The sequence below is a fragment of the Halichondria panicea genome, chromosome 7, assembly GCF_963675165.1.
Source record: "Halichondria panicea chromosome 7, odHalPani1.1, whole genome shotgun sequence".
NCBI classification, from domain to species: domain Eukaryota; kingdom Metazoa; phylum Porifera; class Demospongiae; order Suberitida; family Halichondriidae; genus Halichondria; species Halichondria panicea.
This window is the reverse complement of record NC_087383.1, coordinates 4,371,871-4,398,179: the sequence shown is the minus strand read 5'-3', so window position 1 is coordinate 4,398,179 and position 26,309 is coordinate 4,371,871. Positions and strand designations below refer to the sequence as shown.

General features: G+C 43.2%; 2 protein-coding genes and 1 non-coding gene across 7 annotated transcripts in view; all 3 read right to left on the bottom strand.

The window, feature by feature from the left end:
- The window catches only part of LOC135338014 (probable E3 ubiquitin-protein ligase HERC1), a 55,213-nt gene extending 37,103 nt beyond the window's left edge, over positions 1-18,110 (bottom strand). For 2 of the 5 annotated variants that reach the window (XM_064534020.1, XM_064534024.1), the window contains exons 1-43: positions 17,889-18,056; positions 16,648-17,627; positions 16,178-16,294; positions 15,691-15,894; positions 14,750-14,815; positions 14,442-14,610; positions 14,271-14,347; positions 14,071-14,167; positions 13,579-13,766; positions 13,252-13,335; positions 12,855-12,999; positions 12,330-12,501; positions 12,010-12,144; positions 11,622-11,793; positions 11,341-11,466; positions 10,954-11,112; positions 10,530-10,715; positions 10,267-10,402; positions 9,242-9,460; positions 8,672-8,805; positions 8,455-8,569; positions 7,896-8,222; positions 7,619-7,733; positions 7,188-7,393; positions 6,741-6,919; positions 6,078-6,371; positions 5,794-5,919; positions 5,474-5,579; positions 5,308-5,417; positions 5,108-5,232; positions 4,780-4,900; positions 4,299-4,458; positions 4,021-4,133; positions 3,528-3,809; positions 3,200-3,379; positions 2,813-2,953; positions 2,519-2,698; positions 2,267-2,401; positions 1,831-2,003; positions 1,458-1,644; positions 1,085-1,232; positions 608-775; positions 123-450 (exon numbers count right to left, since the gene is read on the bottom strand). In XM_064534020.1, the coding sequence (XP_064390090.1) occupies positions 123-450; positions 608-775; positions 1,085-1,232; positions 1,458-1,644; positions 1,831-2,003; positions 2,267-2,401; positions 2,519-2,698; positions 2,813-2,953; positions 3,200-3,379; positions 3,528-3,809; positions 4,021-4,133; positions 4,299-4,458; positions 4,780-4,900; positions 5,108-5,232; positions 5,308-5,417; positions 5,474-5,579; positions 5,794-5,919; positions 6,078-6,371; positions 6,741-6,919; positions 7,188-7,393; positions 7,619-7,733; positions 7,896-8,222; positions 8,455-8,569; positions 8,672-8,805; positions 9,242-9,460; positions 10,267-10,402; positions 10,530-10,715; positions 10,954-11,112; positions 11,341-11,466; positions 11,622-11,793; positions 12,010-12,144; positions 12,330-12,501; positions 12,855-12,999; positions 13,252-13,335; positions 13,579-13,766; positions 14,071-14,167; positions 14,271-14,347; positions 14,442-14,610; positions 14,750-14,815; positions 15,691-15,894; positions 16,178-16,294; positions 16,648-17,619 (7,577 nt within the window). In that variant the 5' untranslated portion in view covers positions 17,620-17,627; positions 17,889-18,056. Of the gene's footprint in view, positions 1-122; positions 451-607; positions 776-1,084; positions 1,233-1,457; positions 1,645-1,830; positions 2,004-2,266; positions 2,402-2,518; positions 2,699-2,812; positions 2,954-3,199; positions 3,380-3,527; positions 3,810-4,020; positions 4,134-4,298; positions 4,459-4,779; positions 4,901-5,107; positions 5,233-5,307; positions 5,418-5,473; positions 5,580-5,793; positions 5,920-6,077; positions 6,372-6,740; positions 6,920-7,187; positions 7,394-7,618; positions 7,734-7,895; positions 8,223-8,454; positions 8,570-8,671; positions 8,806-9,241; positions 9,461-10,266; positions 10,403-10,529; positions 10,716-10,953; positions 11,113-11,340; positions 11,467-11,621; positions 11,794-12,009; positions 12,145-12,329; positions 12,502-12,854; positions 13,000-13,251; positions 13,336-13,578; positions 13,767-14,070; positions 14,168-14,270; positions 14,348-14,441; positions 14,611-14,749; positions 14,816-15,690; positions 15,895-16,177; positions 16,295-16,647; positions 17,628-17,872 lie in introns of all 5 variants that reach the window. The other 3 variants (XM_064534021.1, XM_064534023.1, XM_064534022.1) reach the window with 3 other exon arrangements.
- On the bottom strand, positions 6,468-6,549 carry Trnas-gcu (transfer RNA serine (anticodon GCU)). Its single transcript has one exon. It is a non-coding gene; the product is annotated as a tRNA-Ser (tRNA).
- A 1,749-nt stretch (positions 18,111-19,859) lies between the features above and the next one.
- On the bottom strand, positions 19,860-21,861 carry LOC135338023 (uncharacterized). The gene is made up of 5 exons (XM_064534033.1): positions 21,522-21,861; positions 21,380-21,466; positions 21,030-21,320; positions 20,752-20,826; positions 19,860-20,196 (listed from the first exon to the last, which is right to left on the bottom strand). The coding sequence occupies exons 1-5, from the start codon at positions 21,859-21,861 to the stop codon at positions 20,183-20,185; spliced, it is 807 nt and encodes a 268-aa protein (XP_064390103.1). The 3' UTR covers positions 19,860-20,182.
- Positions 21,862-26,309: the final 4,448 nt, after the last annotated feature.

Below are 26,309 nucleotides of genomic sequence, written 5' to 3'. Positions count from 1 at the left end.
GACACAACAAGGCAATTATCCCCAACTGAAGAGTGTGTCGATGTCACGCATTTCAAATAGATTGAGTGTTCCAATGGAAATCTTAAAAATAGTCCAGATCACTACAGTATACAACCACTTACCTGTTAAGAGCAATATTGACTTGGGCCCGTGAGAATCCCATATCCATGAATGTATTGACAATGGGTGGGGTGGGTGCACGTGCTTGCTGTTGAGACTCTTGAACTGCTGGAGACAAATCCTCAAGGCTGCCGTCAGAGCTAGAACTGAGTGAAAGTGTTTCAGACAGGTCATGAGCCTGGTCTGAAATTAACGGTAGGCCGTCTATTTGCCCAGTGTCTTCGATGGAAGGAGCATTGTTGCTGATAGTGGGTATAGCTACTTCAGAAGTAGTAGTGGCTTCAGACTGACAGACAGGCTTGGCCTTTACTACATCATGTTTGGATATATCTGCAAAATGTTAAAAGAATGTTGTGCAGACCCCTCTCAATGCCACACAAGTACATAAATGGATTTTTCACCAAACGATGCACAGATTCATAATGCTGATGCTCACTACAATATTGATTACAGTATGATATAACTACTTTCCATATTCACAATGTACCTTCGGCAATTGAGGAGAGAGTCTGATGTGCAAGCAAGGAGAGGAGTCTCTCAAGCTCATGCAGTTTAAGTGCTGGGCTGAGAGGGGATGGTTTGATGGCTCGACAGGCCAGGCATCTAAGAACCTCTCTCATGGAAACCGACAGCTCAGTCTTGTCCACATAGTCACCTAGACAGTTGAAAAAAGTATTTTTACGGTGGCTCTGAGGCTCACACATACGTTGTTGTTATTGCTGTTACAGTATCCTCGAATCGTCGTACCCTTTAATTGACGTTACCTCAGTTAAATCGCCCACGGCCTCGAACCTACTACCCACTATGTGTGAACCTCAGTGCCACAGTAACTTACTATATACGGTATATAGGGTAGGTTGAGCAAAGACTAAGTAATGGCTTAATCCAGAGCAAAAAGCACCTCGTCATGTGACCCTATAATTACACTACATGTACATGTATGTACATTTTGTATAGTACATACCCAGGACAACTGTATCCATTGAAGGGGGTTGATAAGTGAGCAGTTTGACAATGGACTCATCATAGAGAATAGTGTGAAGGGTCTTGGTAGCAGCCAGTTGCAACAGTGAGCCACAAAGTTGCTGATAGGCAATACTCTGGGCAACATCCTACACATGTATGGCAGACACAAAATGTTCATTATAATAGTACCTATATAGGTGCACAATACCCAAGACATTTACATTACAATGTAGTACAAATGTGAAATGCAGATCTGAAATAATTATTGCTGACCATACTGTCACACCCTCTCAGTACGGTTCTAATTAATCTTACAAGGAATGACTTAACTGGTAATTCGATTAAACAACACCCTCAATCTCTATACTTACCAGTGGTATGACTCTCTTAGCTGCGTCCTGCACAGACTGTAAGATGGTATGCAGAGAGTGTTCCCGGTCCAGAAAGCCAGCTAGATACGCCAGAGTGGTGAGCATAGCTGGAGTGAGGTGGTCCAGAAGCAGAGACAAAGAGAAGCTATCACCAGGGACTAGTTTAAGATCCGAAAGACTGCACGATCTGGAATAATTATAGAGAAATTAATACCTAAAAATAAAGATTTGAGATATTGTGCTCTGTTGACATTACACCTATAAATGGATGCAGCAATAAGTATTTTTTTTACTACATCCCAGTGCTGGAAAAATTGCGATGTACGTGTATGTATACATCCAATCCAAAGGCAGATTTTATGTTATATCTCACCTTCGTTTCATATCATTTGGCACTTTTCCCTGCACCTTCACGAGGCCGTGAGCATCCGGAATGGATACTATTGTCCCAGTAATCTGCTCATCTTTGTGCTTGAGCTGACACTTCTTGCCAAGGCAGAAACCAGTCTCCATGCCTCCCACCAGGGCAAGGCAAGGCCACACAAACTAGAGATGAATATCAAAAAAAGCTACATGTATGCTAACTCACAGATATATACATGTACAAGCGTGCAGTCTCTCACAAATTTGGTCACACACGAGAAGTGTGCATGCAGCAGTGGGCAAGGCCATTGTAGAAATGTTTTTACCAACCTTCAGGCACCTGATTACACTTTACAGTTTCAGGCAAAATGCTGAAATGTACATGTATACGAATAACAAGAAGATCTTCACATAATTCTGTTGTACATGTAAGCATCTAGACTCACCTTGGTGAGCCGTGAGAGCAGTTGAGAGAGCAGAAAGAGGGCATCATTTCCAGCCTCACTGATCATCAACTCAGTCTGAAAGTCTAGCAGTCGGTGAACGATGTTCTCTGTCTCTGACAGTCGGCGAATCAGCACCTACATGGTGTGTACATATCATTGTTTATATCATTACACAGATACATACCTTGCTAAACCCTACGTGCAAGTAACGGTGATGTTATACTACAAAAAAGGAGAAATTTGAATGCTTACATTAGTGATGGCTTTACTCCATGGCTGTTTGTGCTGGACCTGATACAGCATGCTGACCACGGCCTGCACCAGTGTAGTACTGGTAGGGCTGAGGAGAGGATACCCAGAGCTTGTCACACCTCCCATTGGGAGAGCACTCTGTACAGAGCCAATATGAGAGGAAAACGAATCCACCACAATCTGTATGGGGTATGAATTACGAAGTACATACTGTTACATGATTTCAGCGCGTAAACATTATAATTAATATATATTAGGGAACCAACTGTACATTGACAATAGGTTCAAGGTTACCTTGGTAGTATTGTGACTGCGGTTGAACAGGAACACAGGGAATAAATCCTTCCCTTCTTTGTACACGTTTCTAAATGCCACAATCTCATTCTCCTCATTCTTGGTCAAAGACAATGTCTTTTCCTCTTTGTCAAACACCACCTACATGTATACACATACATGTTGCAGGTACATGTACATGTAGCAGGAGTCAAATGTATCTAATACGTACTTGAGCACTTCCGTCTAAAACACAGACAACAAAATTCTACCAAGGCAACAAGGTACTACATGTACGTACAATTAAGCTAGCTAGACCACTAAGCTCATGTAGTCGGTTATAACCAAACTCCTTTTTTAACCAAAACTCCTGGGACTTTTCCATATTATGAACTGCCATGCAATCACCTTGAGTGTATCCCCCCTAGATAGGCTGGGAAGTAGGTCCCCCGTCTCGCCGCCATGGACAAGGCGCCCCGTGTGAGACTCGTACAGCCAGAACTGGTCAGATGTGCTCGTGGCTAGGTCAGTGAGAGGCTTCTGACCCACACCCACACAGAATGAAGCACTAACACTCGTCACCTTGACCTACGTGTACGTACATGTGTATAGTTGCAGGAACATAATTGTGTACAGTGACAGGTGTCACATGAGGGGGAGGGGTAACTATAAACTAACAGAAACTACTATGCTCTAAATGTAAGCATGGCTCAATCTATAAAAATGTAATGCTCACCTGCCATTGGTGTTTTCCAGTGAGTGCAGAAATTCCCATGGCATAGCCACTACTGCCAGTGCCCTCTATCATGGTGAACAGCTGACTGTCATCCTCCTCACGGGTCACTGTACACCTGTCTTGGTTCACAGGGTCAACAAGGAAAGGAGCCAACCGAGGTCTGCGCTCAGGAATAGGAGGGGGCTGCTCTTCAAGTGGGCTAGTGTCTAGAGTGTCATTGAACTCGGCTATCGGGGCTTGAAACATACATCGTGACATCAATTCAAGAAGGTCATCTACAATCTGTAAAATGAAACGCGGTCAATTTTCAAGTGTTACGTACAGTAGTGAGTCTAAATCTAAATTAGAACAAGACATGAATATAAGTACTCCCAGAAACCTGCAACAATTAATTAATATACACCTCAGGATAAGTGAAACTAAGGCGAAAAAGAGTTTGTAATTGTAATTACATGCAACCAGTATCGTTATTTCCTCACACTGCCCAACTAACCTTGGAACACTTGGACTGTGCCTCAGGGGAGGTGTCGGTGAGATTGACCATGATGGCACCAAGAGCTTGGAGGGCAAGCAGACGAGTCTTCAATGATCTTATCACAGGCTTACCTACATACATGGACGTGGTGACACAGTTGCAACAACAAAGTGAACTGAGCTTCTATTAGAACTAAAATAAAAACATACTTACATGTATTATTATTATGAGGTTCATACTCTTGTACTGTTTCCTTTAAGCATTTGCCTATAATAATATATGGAGTGTAAATATACCTGTGTCGGGGTGAACATCGACGATCCGGAGTAGCATGAGAAACCACGGGTCTGAGGCGAGGGTACACCTCATGGTCTCGTGGGTGGCAGACAGGGTGTTGACGAAGGTCAGGAACTCTCCAAGCATCTCTTCCCTCTCCTCATCAGTATACTCTTCGGCCTACAAAATACAACACAGTTATATCTTCCTGCAAGGTAATTAGAATAATTGTTATGGTATTTGAACACTTAATAAAATGCGCTGGAGGGACTTTGTATTGAAACCGGCATGTGTTTAGGTAGAGAAACACAAACAAAGTATAATGAATCATGATAATTATGTTAAGGGGGTGAAGTGTGTACGCACACTAACAAATGTACTGTTGTTGTACCCTGATTTGGTGACTTAAAATTTAGTTATTACGGAACCTCAAATACTTGTTGGGGCCTACAGAAACTGTCCAATATTATGATACGATCATACATTGTACAAGCACCATACCTCCCATCTTCTGCTCATATCAGGGTCCTTGTTGTTGACAAAACTTTCCAGTTGACAAAACAAGTGCTTTGCGACCAGCGACAATATCTCCGGGTTGGACTTGAGTACTTCTGAGTGCACACTGGAGATCGAAGCACAGAGACACAGTTTGATTGCCATGCAGAGGAGAATAAAATAGTCATAGTCATAGAACATTGCATATGCTCAGGAATGATAACATAATGCAAAAATTTCGACGGGATAGCGATGTGGTAAATAGTAAGAATATTTCAGCTCTAAAGCGCACACACACACACACACACACACACAACCTAATTCTATTGCTCACCCCACTTCCATTGAAAGTAGCTGACTCATGAGAACACAGGCCAGTCTCACTCTGCTGGCCAGACGGGAGCAGGATGGAGTGACAGGATCCAGGCATGAGCTAATCACACCAGACCATGAGACTACCTGAGGGAAGCAAAGAGTATAAGATTCCAACAAAATTGTATCGAGCCTAGTATACAGTAGTATTTCTGCTCTCACCTTGGTGTAGAGGTCTAGGTTACTGCTAAACAGGAGAAGGAGGTCCCCGGGCTGGTAGTTGAACGTGGACCACTGGAGGGCTAGCATCAGACTGCGTTGAGACAGTGCATCTGTGTAGGGAGAAAGGGGACTATTCCTGGGACATTCCACAATTAATAGTACGTACAAGTAGTCTTGACCATGGTGAATTCCTTGACCATCTTGTCCAGTAAGCTGTGACTCAGATTCTTGACTTCGTGTTGCAGAACACTGGGAGCCACCACAATGCCATCCTACAGCCAGTCGGACAGAGAGTTTAGCACGAGTATATACATGGAGTATAGAGAGCACTGCACACATTCAAGGCATAGCTATAATCTCCCTAAGGAATCGTGTATTTGTATTGATGTGGTACACGATCTCTACGAGCGAATGCACTAGTACAAATGGTGGATTCAGACAAGCGTACTGTAAAACTAGCAACCTATAATTGCATGTATCACTCACAGAGTAGTGAATTTTGTGAGCCATACATGTGCTCATAAACAACAGTTTGGACGAGGGTAGGACATAGTTAGAGCTCTCAGTTCGAGACAGAAACTCCACCATCCTCTGCAGTGCACTTTTACGCTTCTGTAACAAGTAAAAATACGGAATTTAAAACGTAGAGTACAGAATATGTTACAGGGTGCATGTACAGTGTATACTGTACAGTATACGTAGACAAACATGTCAAGGACAACAACAAACGTCAGGGAACAGAGCCTCTTAACATTATGTACATGACTCACCAATGCCCTCCGTTGCTGAATGAGCATGTGCTGGACAATAAGGGCCCTGTCCAGATAAGCCTCGTCGTCAGCCTCATGATTGAATAGCCCCACAGCACAGTTTACCACCACAGAGCATGTCTTGGCCAGAGGGGAGTCTGGGCCGTGTGAAGTGCTAGAGTGAAGATGGTGAAGGCGATCACGCTGCCAACGTAAGTGAGAGAGCGCCTGTTTGACTGCAGGCAGGGACCACCCCTCTTGGGAAGTGTGTGAGAGTGGATTGATGCTGGAACTGTGCTCCACACTGGGACGCTCCTGCGAGGGGCAGATGGTAGGGAAATGTATGATGTGTAAGTAACCTCACTGTAAAAAGATCATTAAACGGTTAATCTAATGTAATGGAGGCAAAAACGACAAGGATGGGATTCGAACCCACGCGTGCAGAGCACAATGGATTAGCAGTCCATCGCCTTAACCACTCGGCCACCTTGTCCGTATACTGTTACATCATCACAAACAGCTCAAACGAGCAACAAGTTTGCAATTAATGGTTATGTAAAGCTCATCACATCATTTGGCAAATATAGTTTTTTTAAAGTCGTACTCGCATCTTACCATTACAAGAATGAGCATAATAACTACATCTGAGGTTGAAATTTTCTACCCACTGTACACAAGACTCACTGTGCTAAGTATACTCCTTTCTGAGGTGACCTCCTGCACACCTGGATGGGAAAGCAGTCTCATGGGAGGGTCTTTGCTGGACAACGCTCGCTGTATGATGCTGTCAGGGCTACGAAGAGCATCATCCGCACCGATGGTTCCTGACGTCATGGTCGTGCCTATCTGAGGCACTATAGGTTCTACATGGGGAGGCAATGAGTGAGAATGGGTAAATAAAAAGTGTGATAGTTACAATAACATAACGTATACTGATAGTAAATCAGGGCTCTTAAATGGATGACAGCTCGCCTAGAAAATTATGCGCCTGAAATGATATAATTATCTGAAAATGGCATAAAACGAACAAAACGTGGATGCAAAGTAAGTTTATTTCCCATGTGTCCAGTACCACTGTGTAGAAGGTACATTGTACATGTACACGATTGTAGATACTGGCTACCAACTGACCTGACTCCTCTGGCATGGCAGCGTCCACGAGACAAGTGATGAACATGAGGTTGATACAGATCATGTTACAAGAGCTCTGGAACTGCTCCCTGTCGGCCGACGAAACCTCTCCCTTTGAATCTGCCACTGGGCGATTGTTAAACACCTCTCGACGAATGGAGAATACAGAGCGATATACATCGGCCAGCCTCTTCTTAGGTCGAGAACTGGGGGAGTGATTATAGAGTACATGTATGGGTTGTTACTTGCGCACTAGAGCCAAACAGTTTAAGGATGTACGTGCAAGTGTATGTATAACCCAGGGTACACTTTTACAGTGTAGGGTGGTGTTATCCAAGCAATGACATTGTACAGCCTGAGCAACACTTAACTATGCGCATACACTATGCGTAATCTGCGGCATTTACAGTTGTAGGTGTGTGTACGTGTACCTGCAATTAGCAGCGTAGGCAAACAGCCCTGTGTGCTTGAGTAGGCAAGCCAGAGCTGCACAGGACACCTGTCTCAGTTGGGGCACTGCATCTTCATCACTGCACGTGTTCCAATCTAGGACAGAGAGAGTACAACAATGAAGCATTCCTTACTGTAATAGGGCTACGTACATGTACATGTACTTACATGCATCATAATTATTGTATGACGCTATTATAAATTGGCCAATGAGTCAAACTTTTAAGACAGAGACATTTGCACTGTATAGTTTCAAACCTTTAAAGGATGCCAACTCCATCATGCGATCATAGAGTTCAGTCGCCTGCTTGTTGACCTTTGACCCAACAGCCAGTGAAAGCAGTGGTGACAACTGGCTCAGTTCACACGGTTTGATGTCACTTATCTTCTTGGGCAGTAGTTCGGCCTCAAACATGAGCTTCAACACTGAAGCCAGGACCAAGTAGTCATGATAGTAGTCTTCATCAGGCTTCAAGTCGTCTGGTGGCTCACTACCGTCTTGGTCAAGGTTAGTGGAGTAGAGTTTCGCCAACTTTTCAGCTGAGCCAGGCATATGCAAGCATAGTGACACCCATGTTGTGAAAGCTGGGGAACAGGGGTGGTGTGATATTAGTGAACGATACGGCACTTTCAACTCAACATTGTATTGCCAAGGGTTTACTTTCAAGGGGCTGAGCTAATATTTTGTAGCCAGTACAATAGTTTAATAATTAGTTGCAAGCTGGAAACAAAGCACTCACGGATTGTACACTCGTGCCTTCAGTGCTAGTATATAATGACATTGATTGAATTTCTAATCTGTGCAATGTGCTGCTACCTTCTGCCACTTGTTGTTCATTCCCGATCAGGCCATTGCAGAGAAAATGGGAATTGAAGATGGAGGGCTTGTCTTTGGAAGAGACGGTACCACATTCATCACCTTCATAGCTTGTCTGAAGCAGGGAACATAACAATTTTAAAAAGAACAGGATGATAGTGATAATCAAACAAAGAGAACCGACCGTAACTTTCACTCATAAACGATAGCCACCTACCTTTGAAGCGTAAACGTGTTTGGTGAGTTTCGCTGCCCTCCTACAAAGCAGTCTCTCAAAATCCATAAATGTTGTGCAAGTAGAGGGCTCCAGACCACGTAGTCTAAGCAGGTCAAGCTCCGAAACATTTTTCACTGTAGCATAGAAATACATGTACATGTATATCGAGAGTTTCACAATAGCCAAAAGTGCGAAGCTTTGTTGTGAGGGTGCTATATATAATCAATGCAGGAATTGCACTAAACCTTTACGTCTGTTGTAAGCTTATAAGTATATACATGTAGACTGTACATTACATGTACACGTACATGTAGATTGTAAAATAATTATATGAACCAAATAGAGTAATACTGACTGCAAATTTTCACACACGCACGCACACACACACACGCACACACACACACACACACACACACACACAACACACACACACACACACACACACACACACACACACACACACACACACACACACACACACACACACACACACACACACACACACACACTACAGTACGTACAGTGGTAGTAGGTACATGCATGTACATGTAAGAAAACCACGCAGCTTACAATTGGTAGACATGTTCTTGACTGGCTCTGAGAGCAGCTCTCTCCTCTCTGTCTGCTCCACGAGGTTGGCTGGATACAGATCCACCACAGAGTGGACATACCCAGCTAACTCGAGGAGGACATCCCCCATTGAGAAGGTGACATCAATGCCACTCTTATGTCTGGTGGACAGACACACGTGGATGGGCAACTGGTAGCACAGGAAACCCAGGAGGATGTCTGTAATTTGTGTGAATGAGTGAACATTTGGTTACAGCAGCATCATCATATGTAGTGCACGACTACATGTAAAGTTTCTCAACTCAGAAATCCATTGTTTGTGGCTTTTAACAACTAAAAAGAACAGCTATACATAATAATTATGCACTGTACGACTCAGCACGTATTTATGTATACAGTAGAACCTCGCTAATCCGAATAGAGCGGGACCAGACCCCATCCGAATACATGACATTTCCGGATTAACAGATGTCATTAATTGATTATGAATATCATTAACGAAGACACTTTTGTACATGTATTATGATATTACTGTCTTTATCTCAACTTTCTCTCCAATACAGTGAGTCTTGTGAGCTCTCTCTTTGCAGTGGCCATTGTCTTGAGCAGTTTATCAATAAAATTATTACTGATTCAGCTAAGCAATTTACATTGCGCATGCGCAGTATTCTATTCTACTGACAGCCCCTCCTTTTTTTTCAGTTTGCTATTTTTTCTGGATTTGTGAGGTTTCGGATTAAAGGGGTCCGGATTAGCGAGGTTCTACTGTATAATGTTAATCTGTACTTATACATGTATCACCTTGTCAAGGTAATAAGCGTTCAAAAAAAAAGTCAGACAGCCGCTCTATGTTTTACTACAGATTACATGCTTAATTTGGTAAAGGTTGTCGCAATATAAAACACGTATCAGCTTGAGAATCCTTGCAATATACAGGCAACAACTCGCCCTCAGGCTTGTGCCTGTATATTGCATATAACACTCGGTCTCAAACTGTATCTATTACGTACATGTACAGTACTCACCCTTCTTTCGCTTAAGAAACGCCACAGGGTCACCACTGCTTCTGGCCAGGATAGTAAGCTCCTTGATAAGAACCATCGAGTGCTCTTTGAGGACATCGTAGAACAGAGTGAAATGCTTCTCAACAACTCTTTTGGCCTTCAATAAGCATGGTAAGAATCATACATATAATTATACATGTACGTGCACGCATCAAACAAATCAAACACACACCAGGGCATCACAAATAAGCTACAGCACTCATTCAACAACATCATAAGCTTACATAGAGTTCTGATCCTTTATTTGAGACCCAGCAGGATGGCAGTTGTTCCTCTTCAGCCATTAACTGTTTCTCTATCCACGTCATGCTCACTATCAGTACTGACACAATGAACTTCTCAAAGGTCTTGAGAAGGGGGGAGCCGGTCTCAAGGTCAGAAATCAGAGCTGTTTCATTAAGAGTGGAGATCTACAGAGAGCGAATAACGGATGTGAGGTAATTGGTTTTAGAGTTTAGTGCTATACAAAGTCCAAAATCAAGTTGTAGCGCCATGCATGTACATGTACAGATGATTACCATAGCGATTTGTAGGCAAAAAATATATGTATGTAATTGAGACAGGCATGGCACTTTAATATTACATCATGTACCATGCACTGTACATTGGTGAACACATGCGTATTGTCACGATTAAGACATATTGTACCACTGAAAAGTGTAGGTAGCTGATCATTCTCCGACAGAGAGCGTTGAGTTTGTCGGTGTACGGATTAGGAATACTCTCTTTATCTCTGCCCTCGTAGATTAGCCCTACAAACTCATTTCTGTCAGAAAACCCTTGTAGGAGGATGTTCAGCTGGTGACGCTGTATACAAGAGAGCAGTTAGTATACTAAGCAACAGTGCATGGACATGGGCAGTTGCATGCTAAAGTATTATTCTCCACATCCCTCATTAGAATACATACAATATACGTATGACTCAAGCAATATTAGGTGTTTGACCACACTAAAATTAACGTGTGTAATAAAATTATGCTTATGATGGGCTACATAATTATAAATGTGTGTTTACAACATGCACGTATTGTATACCTGTCCAGTGGAGAGTGTTGAGAGTTGTGACGGCTCGTGAGGGAGTAAAGAGAGTAAGAGAGAGACCCGGTCTGCCACTGGGGGGAGGAGCACTGAGGAGCCGACATCAAGAGCCTCGCCTGTAACCTGCATTGAGAATACTCGCAGTCAATTTATTACCATTATTAAAATACAATGTACGTATGTATGGTGGAGAACAAAATACACAACAGCAAGGCTACAAATAACATGTATAACACGTGCACGTATCACACTACATGTAACACATGCTTAAACTGTACCTTATCGAGTGCAGTAGGTAGTTGTGAGTCTATGAACTTGAAAAGCAAGTTTCTGAGTGGCTTGACCTGACGTCCACAGGCCATACGCACACAGGAAGGTCCCAGTGGTGCCACTAAACTGATGTGAATGCTGGTAAGGGTCAGCACTGAGTGGAGGAACAGCTCTTGGGCTCTGGTGGGAGAGGAGGGGGCAAAACGTATCACATAGTTGACTTTGTATGTCAAATACGCATACTGTAATGGTACGTACATGTACATGTATACTGGAGATTTAACATGATGAACAAACACTGAAAGTGATACCGATCGACAGCGCAGAAGACACTTTAGTAGCTACTATACACGTACATCTAATCAGGATGAAGCTTTGTAGTTACATGTAACTCACTCTCTGTTTGGAAACGGTAGAACCGGGTGCTCAGAGGTGAAATCTCCGTACTTTGTGAGGAGAGCAATGAAGTTCTGAAAGGTCTTCTCAGTCACACTCACACAGTACGGCCAATGCCACATCGCACTGGCCCGTCTGAAATACAAGAAAGTATATTAGAAAACATTGTCAATTAGCACAAACATACATATACATGTCATTGCAATAAAGTGTACTGTACTATAGTCAATTTGAGGCTCTAATACAAGTAATCTAAAGACTGATGAATGATGAAAAACCTTGATCTCCATACATGTACATATATATATAATCACAGGCACCTATTGATGGGCATGGCAGTCCATGCAATGGAGTGAGAGGTTCCAGCACTGATCTGTTGCACTTGGATGCCCTCTAATCCCTGCACCTTGGCTGGGGTGGTTATGGACCCGTTGTTGTGTCCTTGCCCACACTGACCCATACTGTTGGTGCCCCACGCATACACCTCACCTCCTATAAACAAGTCCAGTCATGTACATGCATTGCGGCGTTAATTATACAATGTATACAATCTCCTGATACAATGTACATGTAATACAATGTACATGTACCTACGTGTACATTCCAGCAGTAGGAGCATCTACATGTAAATGGGTTTTGTAAATGTGGTCAATTGATATCTCTTTAGGGAGACAAATTTGAAAAACACAGGTGGCCTTAGGGCACTCGATCGCTATCTACAATACACTGTACCGACATACATTTGCAGTACGTAGTCTACATGTAGCTGGCAACATTCAAAGTAAGTAAATGTAACACAACACAACATACAAACACACCACAACAGAATGAATGCATCCACTTACTCTGAGTGAGTGCGAGACAATGTCCGTCGCCAGTGCACACATCGATGATCATCTCACCCTCCAGGGGCTCAATGAGCCAGGGCGTGTACTGACGAGGCTCGGTGGTGCCTTTGCCCACACCACTGCCATTACCAAATGAGTACACCTGGTGGAATGGATCAGTAATTTAGAGTATATGTATATATGCTATATATGTAACTATAAGAACTGAAAAAAATCGATCGTACCATTTCTTTAGTACCGAGTTTAGTCTAGCTATACACTGTACTGTGCTGTGCGTACATGTACTGTATTACAAAATTAATGATTTAATAATGTTGTCAGGCCCTAACAGTGAGGAGCCGTCAGAGGATATATAAATATTAATTACTAATCTAGTACAGAGCATTACACTAACCTTCCCTCCGGCTGTTAGCACGATACTGAATTGACTGGCGGCACACACTCTCTGGCACACCATACCTCGTAGGGCCTCAATCACCTAATATGATTGACATTGCTTTAATCTATACACTACACTGTACATGTACCTAACACAGATCCCTCAATGTGTACATAATACATGTATGCAACAAAACAAGTAAAGTAAGTGCCCAGGCCATACAGAAAATACAGTACATACTGTACAATGTATGCATAACAGTTCGTGAGAAAAAGACATGCACAGAGCTGAATACTATACATGTACATACTGTTGCTTCTAAAAACATAAGTATGCCCCAACCGTTGGTGTAGTGTGCTTAATGGTGTCTCCATGGCCAAGTTTGCCGGAGTCCCCCGATCCAAACGACCAGACTGTGAGTCCATCAGAGCTGAGAGCCAGAGTGTGAGCCACTCCACATGACACCTCTTTCACTCCTGATACACACTCCACTTTGGTAGGTGACTTCTGACTTGTCACATTGCCATGACCTGAAGGGAACGAGTAGGAACCCACAAGTAAAAGAACTACTTTAAACGATCATACCTGGGCTCAGCTAGTTCAATAAAATCATGTTAGGGATTTTCTGAAGCTTACAGCTACATGTACATGTAGTGTACGTACAGTTTCAGATGGTGTGTTTATAAGTCAATGCTCATTTTCTCATTTTAGGGGCTATTTTTTGAAAAAATCATGGGCGAAAAGACACGATTAATGGTTGTAAGCTAAAAACGTACATATTTCAGAAAATTATTATCATTTAGCAGAAATGTTACCAGAATTGTCCCCACTCACCCAGTCTGCCATGTTCACCCTCTCCCCACGTGTAGAGCTCTCCCTCCAGAGTCACTGCAGCGCTGTGTCGATTGCCACACGCTACAAACATCACCATCTGTAGATAACATCAGAAGTATACTGATGTGAGCACAATGTACATGTGCGCATATGGAGCGATGGTACACAGCACATGTGCCACCATAGATACTGTATTGTACCTTTCCAGTGAAAGCAGAAATTATTTTGGGGGTCTTCTGAGTGGCAATATCTCCGTGTCCAAGTTTGCCATAGTTACCTGAATGAAGATAACCACTTGTAATACACTTGTAACACACGGCTGTACATTGTACAATTCGTATGTCAACAATTATGATGAAAACAGCACTCACCATCTCCCCAGCTGAGGACTTGTCCATCGGCAGTGATGGCCATGCTGTGACCATCAGAGCCCTTGGACGATACTATCTTCCTAATCACTGTGTTGGCAGAGAAGGTTCCCACTGACCGCAGGTTGGGTTGATTCTCGCTGTTGCCAAGACCAAGTCGACCATAGCTGCCCTGTAGGGGTCAAAGGGTACAGGTTTATAGTGACATTGGGAGACCAATGTTTCTATTGTCAGGAAAACACAGAACATGCACATACGTACATTCTCGCTTCCTACTTAAAGTTCGCTGTGTGTGAATGCATTACACTCACCTTTCCACAAGCTTTGACTGATCCATCACCAAATATGAGGAAGGAACAATACTGACCAGCATGAACCTATGCAACAAACATTAACCTTACACTTATACCACACTTACGTCACCACAAATTGATCTCATTGGTCAACAGCTGTAGGATATATAGAATATTAGCATACAGCCCCAGGCATGCACAGTTTTTCAAGTTGTTTTTTAGTTTTTTCATTTGTTCAAGAAAGTAAGCAAAGAGAAAGAGCCATGCTTGACGGTACTAAGACTCAAAGCGACGGCAGAAACACGGAAGGTGCTCTCCAACAAGATGGCTAAGCTTCAATGGGTCCATGGGTGCGGTTTAGATACATTTTATCCAAGAAGAGCTTGCAACTCCAGTAAGGGACGTCGAATGGTCAACGCTTGGACCAAGGAAGCTCTTGAGCATCTGTAGGAGTCAACATGTTGCTCAACTAGCTCTTTGACGGCTGCAAAATCCGGCATAGTCTTGTTCTTTTTTGCAATCTGCATCGTGATTGAATTGTTGCTAGGGGGAGGTCCTTTTATAGTGCTGCGGTCACGTGGTATAAGTCAGATATGCCACACCTACTCGGAGGATATGCACCCTATATATCCTCCGCTACCGTGGTTACATACCCCTCGGCTCCGCCTCGGAGTAACCACGGTAGCGGAGGATATATGGGTGCATATCCTCCTCTTAGGTGTGGTATATCCTATACATGTACTAATTACATGTATGCAATCAGTGTTGAACCACACGTATATACCACTATTATTCTTAACACTGAGTGTGTGATAACAGGAAGATTAAAGATACACATTCAAAATCACACATTACATGGCAGCTTAGAGAAAACTCGAGACGTACTGTATGCTGTATAGCTAGGATTAAAGCCCAGGATATCTGCACATGTACATGTCACTGTGCATGCATGTACCCACCACTTGCACATTGGACATATGCTGCATAGAAGTGGCCTTTAAAAACTTCTCAGTGGAGCCCATGGCCAGTTGACTACTACTATTGCTGCCAAACGCATACACCTCACAAGTCTCAGACAGGAACCGCCCTTCATCGTGAGGACTGGCATTTGTGCTGTTTTGATCACGGAAATATGAAGTGCAGTTTAGACAGGTATTGGAGAGCTGTGGGGTGTGAAGAACGTTATAAGCATACAGTGTACAGTAAATATAATATGCAGTGTGCTGTCTGACAATCACTACATGTCTTCATGATTTTCTTGAAAGCCACTAGGATTAAGTTAGCTCAACAGGGATTGTCATGAGTGTACGTAACGTATTATATGTACAATGTATGACATTGGTGTATACATGTCTTGAAGAAGTCACCAGCATGTTAGCATGAATTATATAGACCACAGTGCAATGCTAACAATAACAGCTCTAACAAATATCCAACTAACAGTACCTCCTTCGTGAGGAAGAGGAGAAAGTCAATGAGTCTAACATTGCCGTCTGGTGTGAGATCCCTCGGTTGGAAGGACTGGGGAGGTTCCTTGTTGTCAGGAGACGGAGAGCCAAGTTGCTGCAATGGGCATTGAGATACATGTAATACTGGCACATGGTCTTGCGTGAAACTCTTCTACTAATGTTCATACAAACTGACCTAGTTGAATAAGCTCAGACAAGATTATCAAATTGCAGCCCAAAATATAAAATTAGATGCCTGTGTATTACATGTAGTTACAGTAACATTCTTCTTCTAATGTCATGAATATTAGATGGAGTTACAATACAGGCAGATTCTTATCATGCAATGTACGTATAAGGCCATTTAACAATAGTCTACACACATACTTATACGTGTATAATTATAGAGAATGTCAAGAATACACGATAAATAGACGCCATGAAAAACATGCTTGTGAATGAACTCACCGTTCGTTTCCTGATCTCCTCAATTGTACTCTCACTGAACTCTAGAGACAGGCAAGGACGTGGCACATCCTCTCCTACCATAACGTAGCCTTCCAGACAGACTAGGGTCTTGCCAATCCACTCCATCAGAGCTACAAGGCTGCCCTGCTGCAAAACCAGACTAAGAGTGATCTCACTGGCCAGCCTCTTTCCATTGGCATCAACTAGAGAGTCGGGTTTCAAAATCCATTCGAGAAATTGAGTAGATTGCTCGAGACAAGATATGCTTAGTTTCGAAAGTGATTTTTGGTTGCTAAGGGCAAGTGGAGGTATGGTATTCAAAATGTCTAACACGGACTTCAAAACTTCATTAGGGAGGCTAATATGAGTGGTCATCTGTCCCCCAAATGGAACGATAGATCCAGATGCTGAGATGGCCTGCTCGATTTGCTTCTGCCACGCAATTTGTGACCAGGCTTGCTTTAACAGTGAGAACACAACCGTTAGTCCAGTTCTAATACCAGTCTCGATGAGCACATCATTAGCTGTTTTCTTTTCATCCGAACCCTCCTTCTTTATCTCTTCCAAAGAATCGTCTGACTCAATCTTCATCTCTTCCTTCATGGACGTCAACACTCTCTTTACGTTGGTGCTACTGAGCAAATCCGTCCCAGCACAATGTAATACCTGGTGCCATACAGAGCACATTGCCTCAGCCACAAGGACAGAGGGAATGTCATTCAGTGATATGATGGTGCGGCTTACATTATCCATCAGCGAAGCACATATGCTTGATATAGCGGATGGTTGAAGCTCATGTGCACCGAAGTCAGGAAATTTGAATGATTCGGGAAGTGTTCTGTCTTTACGGAAGAAGCGTTTTTCACCAATGGCTTTGAAATGTGTTTGGAGAGAGTCAGCAGAGAACACTTCCTCCATATCAAGCTGAGCCCATTTGACACTCTGGCCTCGGCTTGTACTTGAAGAGGCCATCTAGCCTGCTGTGAAAGAGTATTCGGATGAACAAACGTTTCTATATGCATGCACATGTAACTAGTACATGTAACAAAGACTTAATAGCGTTTATCAGTAAGTGAAACAGAGCTCAAAGCGCCTAAGGAGGTGACCTGACTATTTGGGTCACTCCTAAGTATAAGCCACACCCACTTTACCATTACCAGGGGATAATAACTCATGACTAACTATTATCCTGCATTAATTGAAACTTGGGCTACAATGAATTTACATTTTATACTCTCTACCTAAGTTTTCAAGAGCACTTAGGTCCCAACTTTACAGCAACAGGTTGTTTCTACACATCAGCCACCAAGTATAACACGAAGTAGAGCGTCTTAATTGAACTATAGATAAAGGAGCAACTTATACCTTTTGTACAATCTTGTATATCCAAACCAGCTGTATTTTTCTAAATAGAGAACACCATCTAACCGAGTGGGCGCGGTTAAAGAGATATTGCGCATGCTCAATACAATCTGCCAGATTATCAAAAGTATTGTAGCAATAATTAGTTATTCATTTTTTGTTGGCTTTGTCTTTGGATGAATCTGGAGATAGATCAGAAGGTGCTTGTTTTTGTCTTTCAGCTTCTGCATTTGAGAAGAGTGGCTTGAATATGTAGATCCCTCCCAGAATGCCAACAAATGTAACCACTGTAACTTGAGTAACCTGTCGAAACATTCTGTATTAAAAAAGAAGATACAGCTCAATTAGATATACAAACTAGTGAATGTACACCATCAATGGATAATTAAAGCCAGAGGTCGCTTTTGGACGTTGAACAATTATGTTGAAGACTTGGTGTCACATAATTTAGAGGCTCTCGCAAGGTAACTCTACTTGCCTCAATTTCTAGCCGCTAAAATCATGTATTTTTCAGTGGGCTAGAATTGAGGCTAAGGTGTGGCTACATTTACCTCTATTTGTGACATTAACTTTTAGAGGTAAGAAAATTACCTAAGCTCGAGGGTGGTGTCGCATATTTGAAGTAGACTCGCAAGCCGTCACTGTTGCACGGCGAACAATAGACTGGTCAAACTCCGTGTAGAGATTTGTGTTGCAGATAATAAGACGCTAAGTGGATGCGGTTTTCGTAACGTCAGTATACTGCATGTGATACGTTTTTAGTGCTACGTCACTATCAATGATCTTGTGGTAACCACATGCGGTATGGTTGGTCTAGCCACTTCAGTTGCCACAAATATCGTGGCAAACATTGCACGAGTCTCTACACGGAGTTTGACCAGTCTAATGGTTGCTGTGAAACATTAACAGTGACGGCTTGCGAGTCTATATTTGAAGGGCGCCTTCATTAATTAGAGTTATGGTATGGTACATGGTAGATTAATTAATAGCTACCTTTTAAGCTAGACAGACTGACTCCAAGTCATCAAGGTTCACAACAATGGAACAGCCTGGCCAGAAGATCAAGGTACGTGAAGATCAAGATCAGGATCTAGGAGCCAGGCCAGCAACCCTCGAGCCTCTTCATCAGATCATAGATCTATGATCAGATTGGATCGTTGAGCCAACACATGTCAATTAGCTCAGCGAATCCGAAGACGAATCACTCTCTCCGTATCCTGTGCAAGGTAAGTACTTCCTGTCTCCATTTCTAAATACTAAGACAAATCATCTATGGACAAATCACTCTCTCCGTATATCCTGTGCAAGGTAAGTACTTCCTGTCTCCATTTCTAAATACATGACACTGAATCCTGAATAGTGCTACTGAATTCGGGGCCGTGGCCGTGGTACAGGTGCCTTTTATGTAAGGCCACTCCAAGTGATACTCTGGTTTCTGGTCCTGAAGTTTTTCTAATTGCATGCGGGCGGGCGGCTTTTCTCATTATGTCATTATCAATTTCACCTTATGAATCTCATTATTTTTCAAATGAATATCATTATCACACTATTTTGCACCGCATAGACCATTCTGCGCATGCGTAGTAGAAATAATGAGATAGAAATCCAATAATGAGATAGAAATCCAAGAATAAAATCTGATGCGGGCGGTGGACCAGAAACCAGAATATCACTTGGAGTGGCCTAAGTATTGTAAAGTAGACTAGTGTTGTTTGAACCTTCCATAATTTCCTCTGCAGATAATTCAATCAGAATCAGACCATCAACCTGCATGCATGCAGGATAAGTAATCATGCAGACTAGCTGAGGACTGTCTTGTTCAATGAAGGTTTTCTGTTCTGTTCTGTCGATATGTTTTCAACGCAAGTTATTAAAATAAGAAATGGTAGCTTATTGTTATAAGTATAGTTTTGTGCATGCCCATTAGGACTATAGACAGTAAAATAATTGCAAAAAAGCAAGTGAAAGTGACAGGTGAGCATTAATAACAACAGTTACAATTAGTGTTTTGTTTTCAAGAACGTTTCGTTCAAATAATAGTAATTAGTTAGTGTATGTTTTGCGTAGATTCGTTTCATTCGACCGGTTTCCAAGACACATTTGAGGAACGGTCTTCATCTCGTTACTTTTTAGTTGTCGAGGAAATTCGCCAGGAGCCCTATTATAACCCCGCTCACATATCACTGACTGCAGAGGATAAACACACAGTCACATAAAATTATTGCATTCTCAAAATCATCTTTACTCGCTGTATTGACGCTCAAAAGAAATGATAATGAATAGTTGCCCATTAATTTTATTGGTGTGTTTGTTAGCTGTAAGGTCTCTTGGACCAGTGTACTCAGAGACATAAATGGAAGGAATACTTTTAGACCACACATTCAATGAACAAACAATAATGGGCAACCTATACGCACAGAGTATGTGTGAAACTAACTTCTACACATAAGAGTTACTTAGTAAAAAATGGTGGTTGCCCATAATTATGTTAATTAGTGTGTTCGTTAGCTTTAAGGCAGTGTGCTCAGAAATACAAATGGAAGAAATACTTTTAGGCTACACATTCAATGAATGGGCAGTAAACCGTTTGATGTAAGTCTCCATGTGCAAACAACAATGGGCAACCTACACACATGCAGAGTACGTGTGAAACACTACCGTATGCCTTGCTTGCGCATAATCACACAATCTGTAGCTGCATACAATACAGCACTAAGAATAGAGTACTGTGCAATATTTAACCTTTCCCACGTTCCCTTCCTGGAGCTGTTGAAGGCCGGGGTGCTCGGCCTCTCCCACGTCCCCTTGGAGGCAGGGCTGTTGGGAAGAGAGCACACCTTCAATGTTTGCACGTTATAGCAGATAAAAAACAATTTTTATATAGAAATGCTAACCCACGAAAACAGTCACTCCTCGAAAATTTTGCGCATTACCGTAATTGAAATCACAGCAATCTTGCACAGCATACAATACAGCACTTAGAATAGAGTACTGGCAGTGTTTAACATGCAAGTACATACATGTACGTCCTACAACAAGTAGAGGCCGGAGCCGCCCTCGACCTCTCCCACGTCCCGGGGCTATTGGTGGGAGGGTGGCTGGAGATGGATCTGTTGGTGGGAGGGTGGCTGGAGATGGAGCTGTTGGTGGGAGGGTAGTTGGAGATTGAGCTGTTGGTGGGAGGGTGGTTGGAGATGGAGCTGTTGGTGGGAGGGTGGCTGGAGATGGAGCTGTTGGTGGGAGGGTGGCTGGAGATGGAGCTGTTGGTGGGAGGGTGGTTGGAGGAGATTGAGTTATTGGTGAGAGGGTGGCTGGAGGGCAGAGATATTGAGCTGTTGGGGAGAGGGTATATTAGGAAGCGGACACTCACTCTGGTCGTCCAGTACGAGGTCTTCCAGGTCGCCCAAGTCCTCTGGTGACCATGACTCCGGGAGGTATTGGAGGGATGGGACATATTCTGAATCCACAACAAAAATTGATGTACACACACTTTTTAAATACAGTTCACTCACCTCTGTTGCATGGTAGCTCGTAGTAGAGCCACACTGCCATTGTTGCCAGAGCGTCATGCAACGTTGAGTGCGGCCCCTCTTGGATGGACAGGCCCAATACAGCTTTAGATAAGTCTTTCAAGCTGTATGGGCCGCCTTTGTGGTCGGGGAGACCTCGCCCCCTCAGGTCAGGCATGAGACATCTCTTTTGGGTGTAAACCCTTTGAATGTCCCTTACCCGATCTGATGGGATGAGCATTCCAAGGACTTCAAGGTCACTTTGGATGCTGCATCCCACAACCACTTTGTCTGCCAAGAGGATCCGCACCTCCTCCAACACACTCTCCAGAGCCATCCCCATAGCCGCCTGCTCCTTGGGGACGGAGTTCCACGGCCCAGGGCGATCTTTCGTGCTGGGAGGCCTCTGACAAAACCTCTCCAGCACTACTTCACCCTGGCCGGCTATTCACCTGTAAAATTAATATACAATACACAAGTAGACAAACGTTTTAAACGATGTGCAAGCTGCTAACATTGACTTCGTAACAATTTAATACGCACTATGTTGCTACAGTGGAACATCTATAAAACAGACACAAACACCATTGGGGAACTCTTGTAGCTAACGAATAGCTAGCGCTTTAGTGCAAGGCTAGTTCATAACTTAAATAGAAACTTTGTGCGAGCAGATGATGCTAGGAACGGTTCTGGACAGCCTGCAACAGCCTTCACTGTAAGTACGTTAAGCCCACTGTCTTGCTAAGCTTACTCTCAACATAACTCGAGAACAATATATGCAAATTCACAAATCAAAATCCAAGAGAACGTGGCTAGAAGCCTATAAACCTGTATGTACATTTTTACATTCGCTGCATGCAGGTATAATTAATACAGGGAATGGTGCAAAAGAGGAAATGATCGACCATGATTGTAGGATGCTAAAGTTCAAAGTGCAGCTTTGCAACTACTTTCTCACTCCTGCAGCTACCAACAGCGACACACGCACACCATTTTAAGAACTAGCTGACAGGGCTGCATTTAGGGGGGGGGCGAGGGGGGTATTTCGCCCCCCCTCCCCACCCGGATCAATATATGGACAAAGACATATAGAAGCTGAGGTCAATCAGTATAGTTTTAAACAGCTATTCTGCACACCTATCACTATCATTTACATGCATGTACAACAATTGTCACTATTGATAGCTACATTACTGTATAGCTGGTTATTTTCGAGGTTTTCGAGGATTGACTCAGAAAAACGATGCCTCAAAAAAAATTTTGGTTTACACCCGGTATTGAACCTCTCTACTGTAGGGGTGTGGTCAATTGAACCTCTATCCTCGAAAATAAAATCCTTTACTTGGGCAATCCGCGAAAATTTAGTGCCTCAAAAATAACCCGCTATACGGTATTATGAGGCGAATTGCGCCAGAAGTGATCTAAGCCTCTAAATATCCGAAAGAACATACCCCCGGATCCCCCTAATTTGGCTTTGCCCAGTGCATACCTTTGCCCCCCCCCCGACCCAAAATCCTGGACGCAGCCCTGACTAGCAGACAGAGGAGCCTCGATCCCAGGCCGTACTTTCTCGAAAACTACCACATACCTAGCTACGCATACGCAACTGAGGTAATTAGCTTGCTACCCCTTAACCAGGCCACTATACCCAGTACCAACTAGTCGAAATTAATAATGGAGGATTGACTACAACACAAGTGGGTGACATGAGTACAAGTGCACACGACAATCAACTTACCACACACACACAGATGTGAGGACAGTTTTACACCTCCTCTCCTGCCAGACTTGCTGGAACTCGCAGTCTTTAGCAACAAGACTGCTGGCAGGAGGAGGGGGTGCCCACCGCACCTGTGGGATTGACAGCCAATAAAGTGGTGAAGAAGGATCGTGACACTATAACGAGAAAAGGATAAAGAATGAATGACCCAGCAATTTTTTATGAAGCATTTAAACTAACCTGTTCACACCGAGGTAGCATATGGCTGTGGACAGGAAAAATGATTGAATTAAAAAGCGAGGACATTCGATGGTAACACAACTCAATATTATTAGCCAGCTTGCTGGTTCATTATCCTCTTGGGCGTGAGGACGAGGCTACATGCAGGCAAAATCACGGGGGAACTCAAAATTCAAAGTCGCAACAGTGCAGCTCTTTTCTCTCTTGCAGCTATCATAGCTAGACAGAGCTAGCCTTGCTCTTAGGCCAATTTTTTTCTAAAGAACCGAAGGCAGAAAAATACGACCTGGTGTCTATTGCATGTGCTCGGTTGCGCATGCGCAGCAAGGTTTACGGTAGTGTGTTTGTGTATTTAGCTAGTAACTTCATAGCTTTGAGACACATTCACCGAGTTTGGTTGTGTGTGTGTGTGTAGACTGCTATACAGCCGCTCAATGAAGTGCAAGTAAGTAGGCTTCTAGTCACGTTTTCTTGGTTCGTGGACTTGCAAAATAATGCTTTGTTCTTGAGTTAGAGCTAATTAACTTGGAATGCCATTGTAGCTTTTTCTGAACAGTGCGTAAACTTGTCGATTCGCACTAGAATGATATGTTGGTAGCTGCAGGAGCACATTAAAGAAGGAGTGTCTTACCTCGGGAGTCACATTTGTTTGCAGAGCATGACCTTATACGCAAAACTGCTAAGTGGGTCTGCGGGTGAGTGCTAATTGAGCTGACGGTGCACTTTTACCAAGCACAGGTCAATAAAAGTGAAGCTACAGCTAGCTAGCTATAGGCCTGGTAGTGTAAGCTCTCTCCCCCAGTAAGACTCCCTACTGCAAAAACAAAACGCCTAGTATGTGTTAGTCAAAGTCCTATTTCAGAATTTTCTGTACCTCACCAATGACAGTCTCTTCCATGATGTATACCAAAGATCTAGCTATTCATTTTAGCTCTTTCTGGCTCAACCTAACTCTCCTGCTGCTGCACTACATACATCGTAATGAGGCTGACCGTAGTCTGTAATTTATAAGGTAATGTGGCGTTTAGGAAAGCACACGAGATGCGATTTCGAAACCATGCAGAGTTAGACGCTCCTTCTGTAATGTGCTCCTGTTAGCTGCAAGAGTGAGAAAAGAGCTTCAAAGCTGTACTTGGCTGTTTCATGCAGCAGCCTAGCCTCGATCCCAGCCCCTCTCACTAAAGGGCCTGCAGGGTCTCATACAGGATTTTAAAGTAGAGGGGGGAAATAAGAAAAGTAACCAGAAAATGTTACTAAAAAAAGGTTAAGTGTTATTTCAATACCCTGTTAGTACGTAAAAGTGCCAGCTATGGACCCTCAGTCATACAACTAGTTGTATACTAGTACCGTACTCTACCGAGATTACACCCACGTCCGAAATTACGCCCACCCCCACTTTTGAGTGAAAGTTCCTGCATAGGCTAATTTGCCTCGAAAATACGCCCACCAGTAAGTGATGCATTTGTCAGTGAGCAAGTTGTCAAGAAAAGGTTTAGAAGTTTATTGTGTACGCTGGTTAGCTCTGAATATAGCTAGATCCTATTAGCAAGTACATGTATAAGAGACAAGGACAATCTTCTCTGAATCTCTGTTGAAGACTCCGACAGTGACAAGGAACAACCTTCTGATGCAGAATCTTGACTCTTTATACCTAGCTACTTTACCCATGCATTCACCATTCATTGTATTTCAAGAGCTGGCAGGCCTCAGACGCAGACAGAGAAGAATAGTTTCTTAATGAGTGGGCTTAATTTCGAGGCAAAACGACTGTTTTCGAAATTAAGCCCATCCCACCTGTAGCTGCTTTGTAGCATGCAATTAGGGTGGGCGTAATCTCGGTAGAGTACGGTACATGAATGCAAATTTTAGGGGGAGGGACATTGGAGCTAGGGGATATCTCCTCTTTCCCCCTGGCTTGGTAATAACTACCGTTTACGCGTGGGTGGATTCAATAGTAAACTTGTTATTTGTAAATCCTATCAGAGTAACCAGTCCCTTTTCTCCCGCCTCTGTCCAATCAGAGAAAAGAGTTGCGAGTCTACATGTACTACTACAGTAGACTCTCGCTATTCCGGCCCTCTGAAGTATGGCCACCTCGACATTTGGTTTGGCACGGAATGCTACCTCTATGTTTACTGCACAAAACTCACCCTGAAGTACGGCCACTCGCTATTCCGTATAGCGGCCAGTGCTGACTGTCCCAAACAAGGTTTTAAACGTAATTTTTACGGCCGGATGACGTTTTGGGTGTGGTTTGATAAATAAATTTTACACTTAAATAGAGAGCATCATTATCCTCGAGGTAGAACCGCAAAATTAGTCATTAGATTCGAGGTAAGGTCGGTTTTTTAGCCGCGGCTATTTTTTGAAATGCGGCCACCTCGCTATTCCGGCCAAGCTGCATGGTCCCAAGGGTGACCGAATTAACGAGAGTCTACTGTATAATTATACTGAAACTCCAATCTCAACATGCCTCTAGCTACTGTTACTTGCTAGATGGGCATGCCCGTCCCCAGCCATGGGGACACGGGTTTCAGCCCTATTTAGCATTCGTTCCCGTACTATACTAACTAATGCATTACGTACGTAACAATTTGATTAGTGCTGAAGTGCATATAAAACTAAGCAGTCTGCAATCTGATTGGGGCTGCATGATTTTCTGCAGCAGAACAAATGCTAGATAGGGCTGATTTTATGGCTGGGGCTATCTAGCATGCTTAGCCGGCATTGTATAACACTCTTTTGGTTGCTATACACCTGTAGATCATGTCAACAGCCGAAGGTTAGCACTTCAGTGCTCTAGTTTTTAGGTGTACTCTAGCTTACCGGAT

Coding starts and splice junctions, on each gene's coding strand:
- LOC135338023 (XM_064534033.1), bottom strand. CDS start 21,861: ATGGGGATGGCTCTGGAGAGTGTGTTGGAGGAGGTGCGGATCCTCTTG. Junction 21,467..21,521: donor CGAGCTACCATGCAACAGAG/GTGAGTGAACTG, acceptor TTGTGGATTCAG/AATATGTCCCATCCCTCCAA. Junction 21,321..21,379: donor CCTCGTACTGGACGACCAGA/GTGAGTGTCCGC, acceptor TCTGCCCTCCAG/CCACCCTCTCACCAATAACT.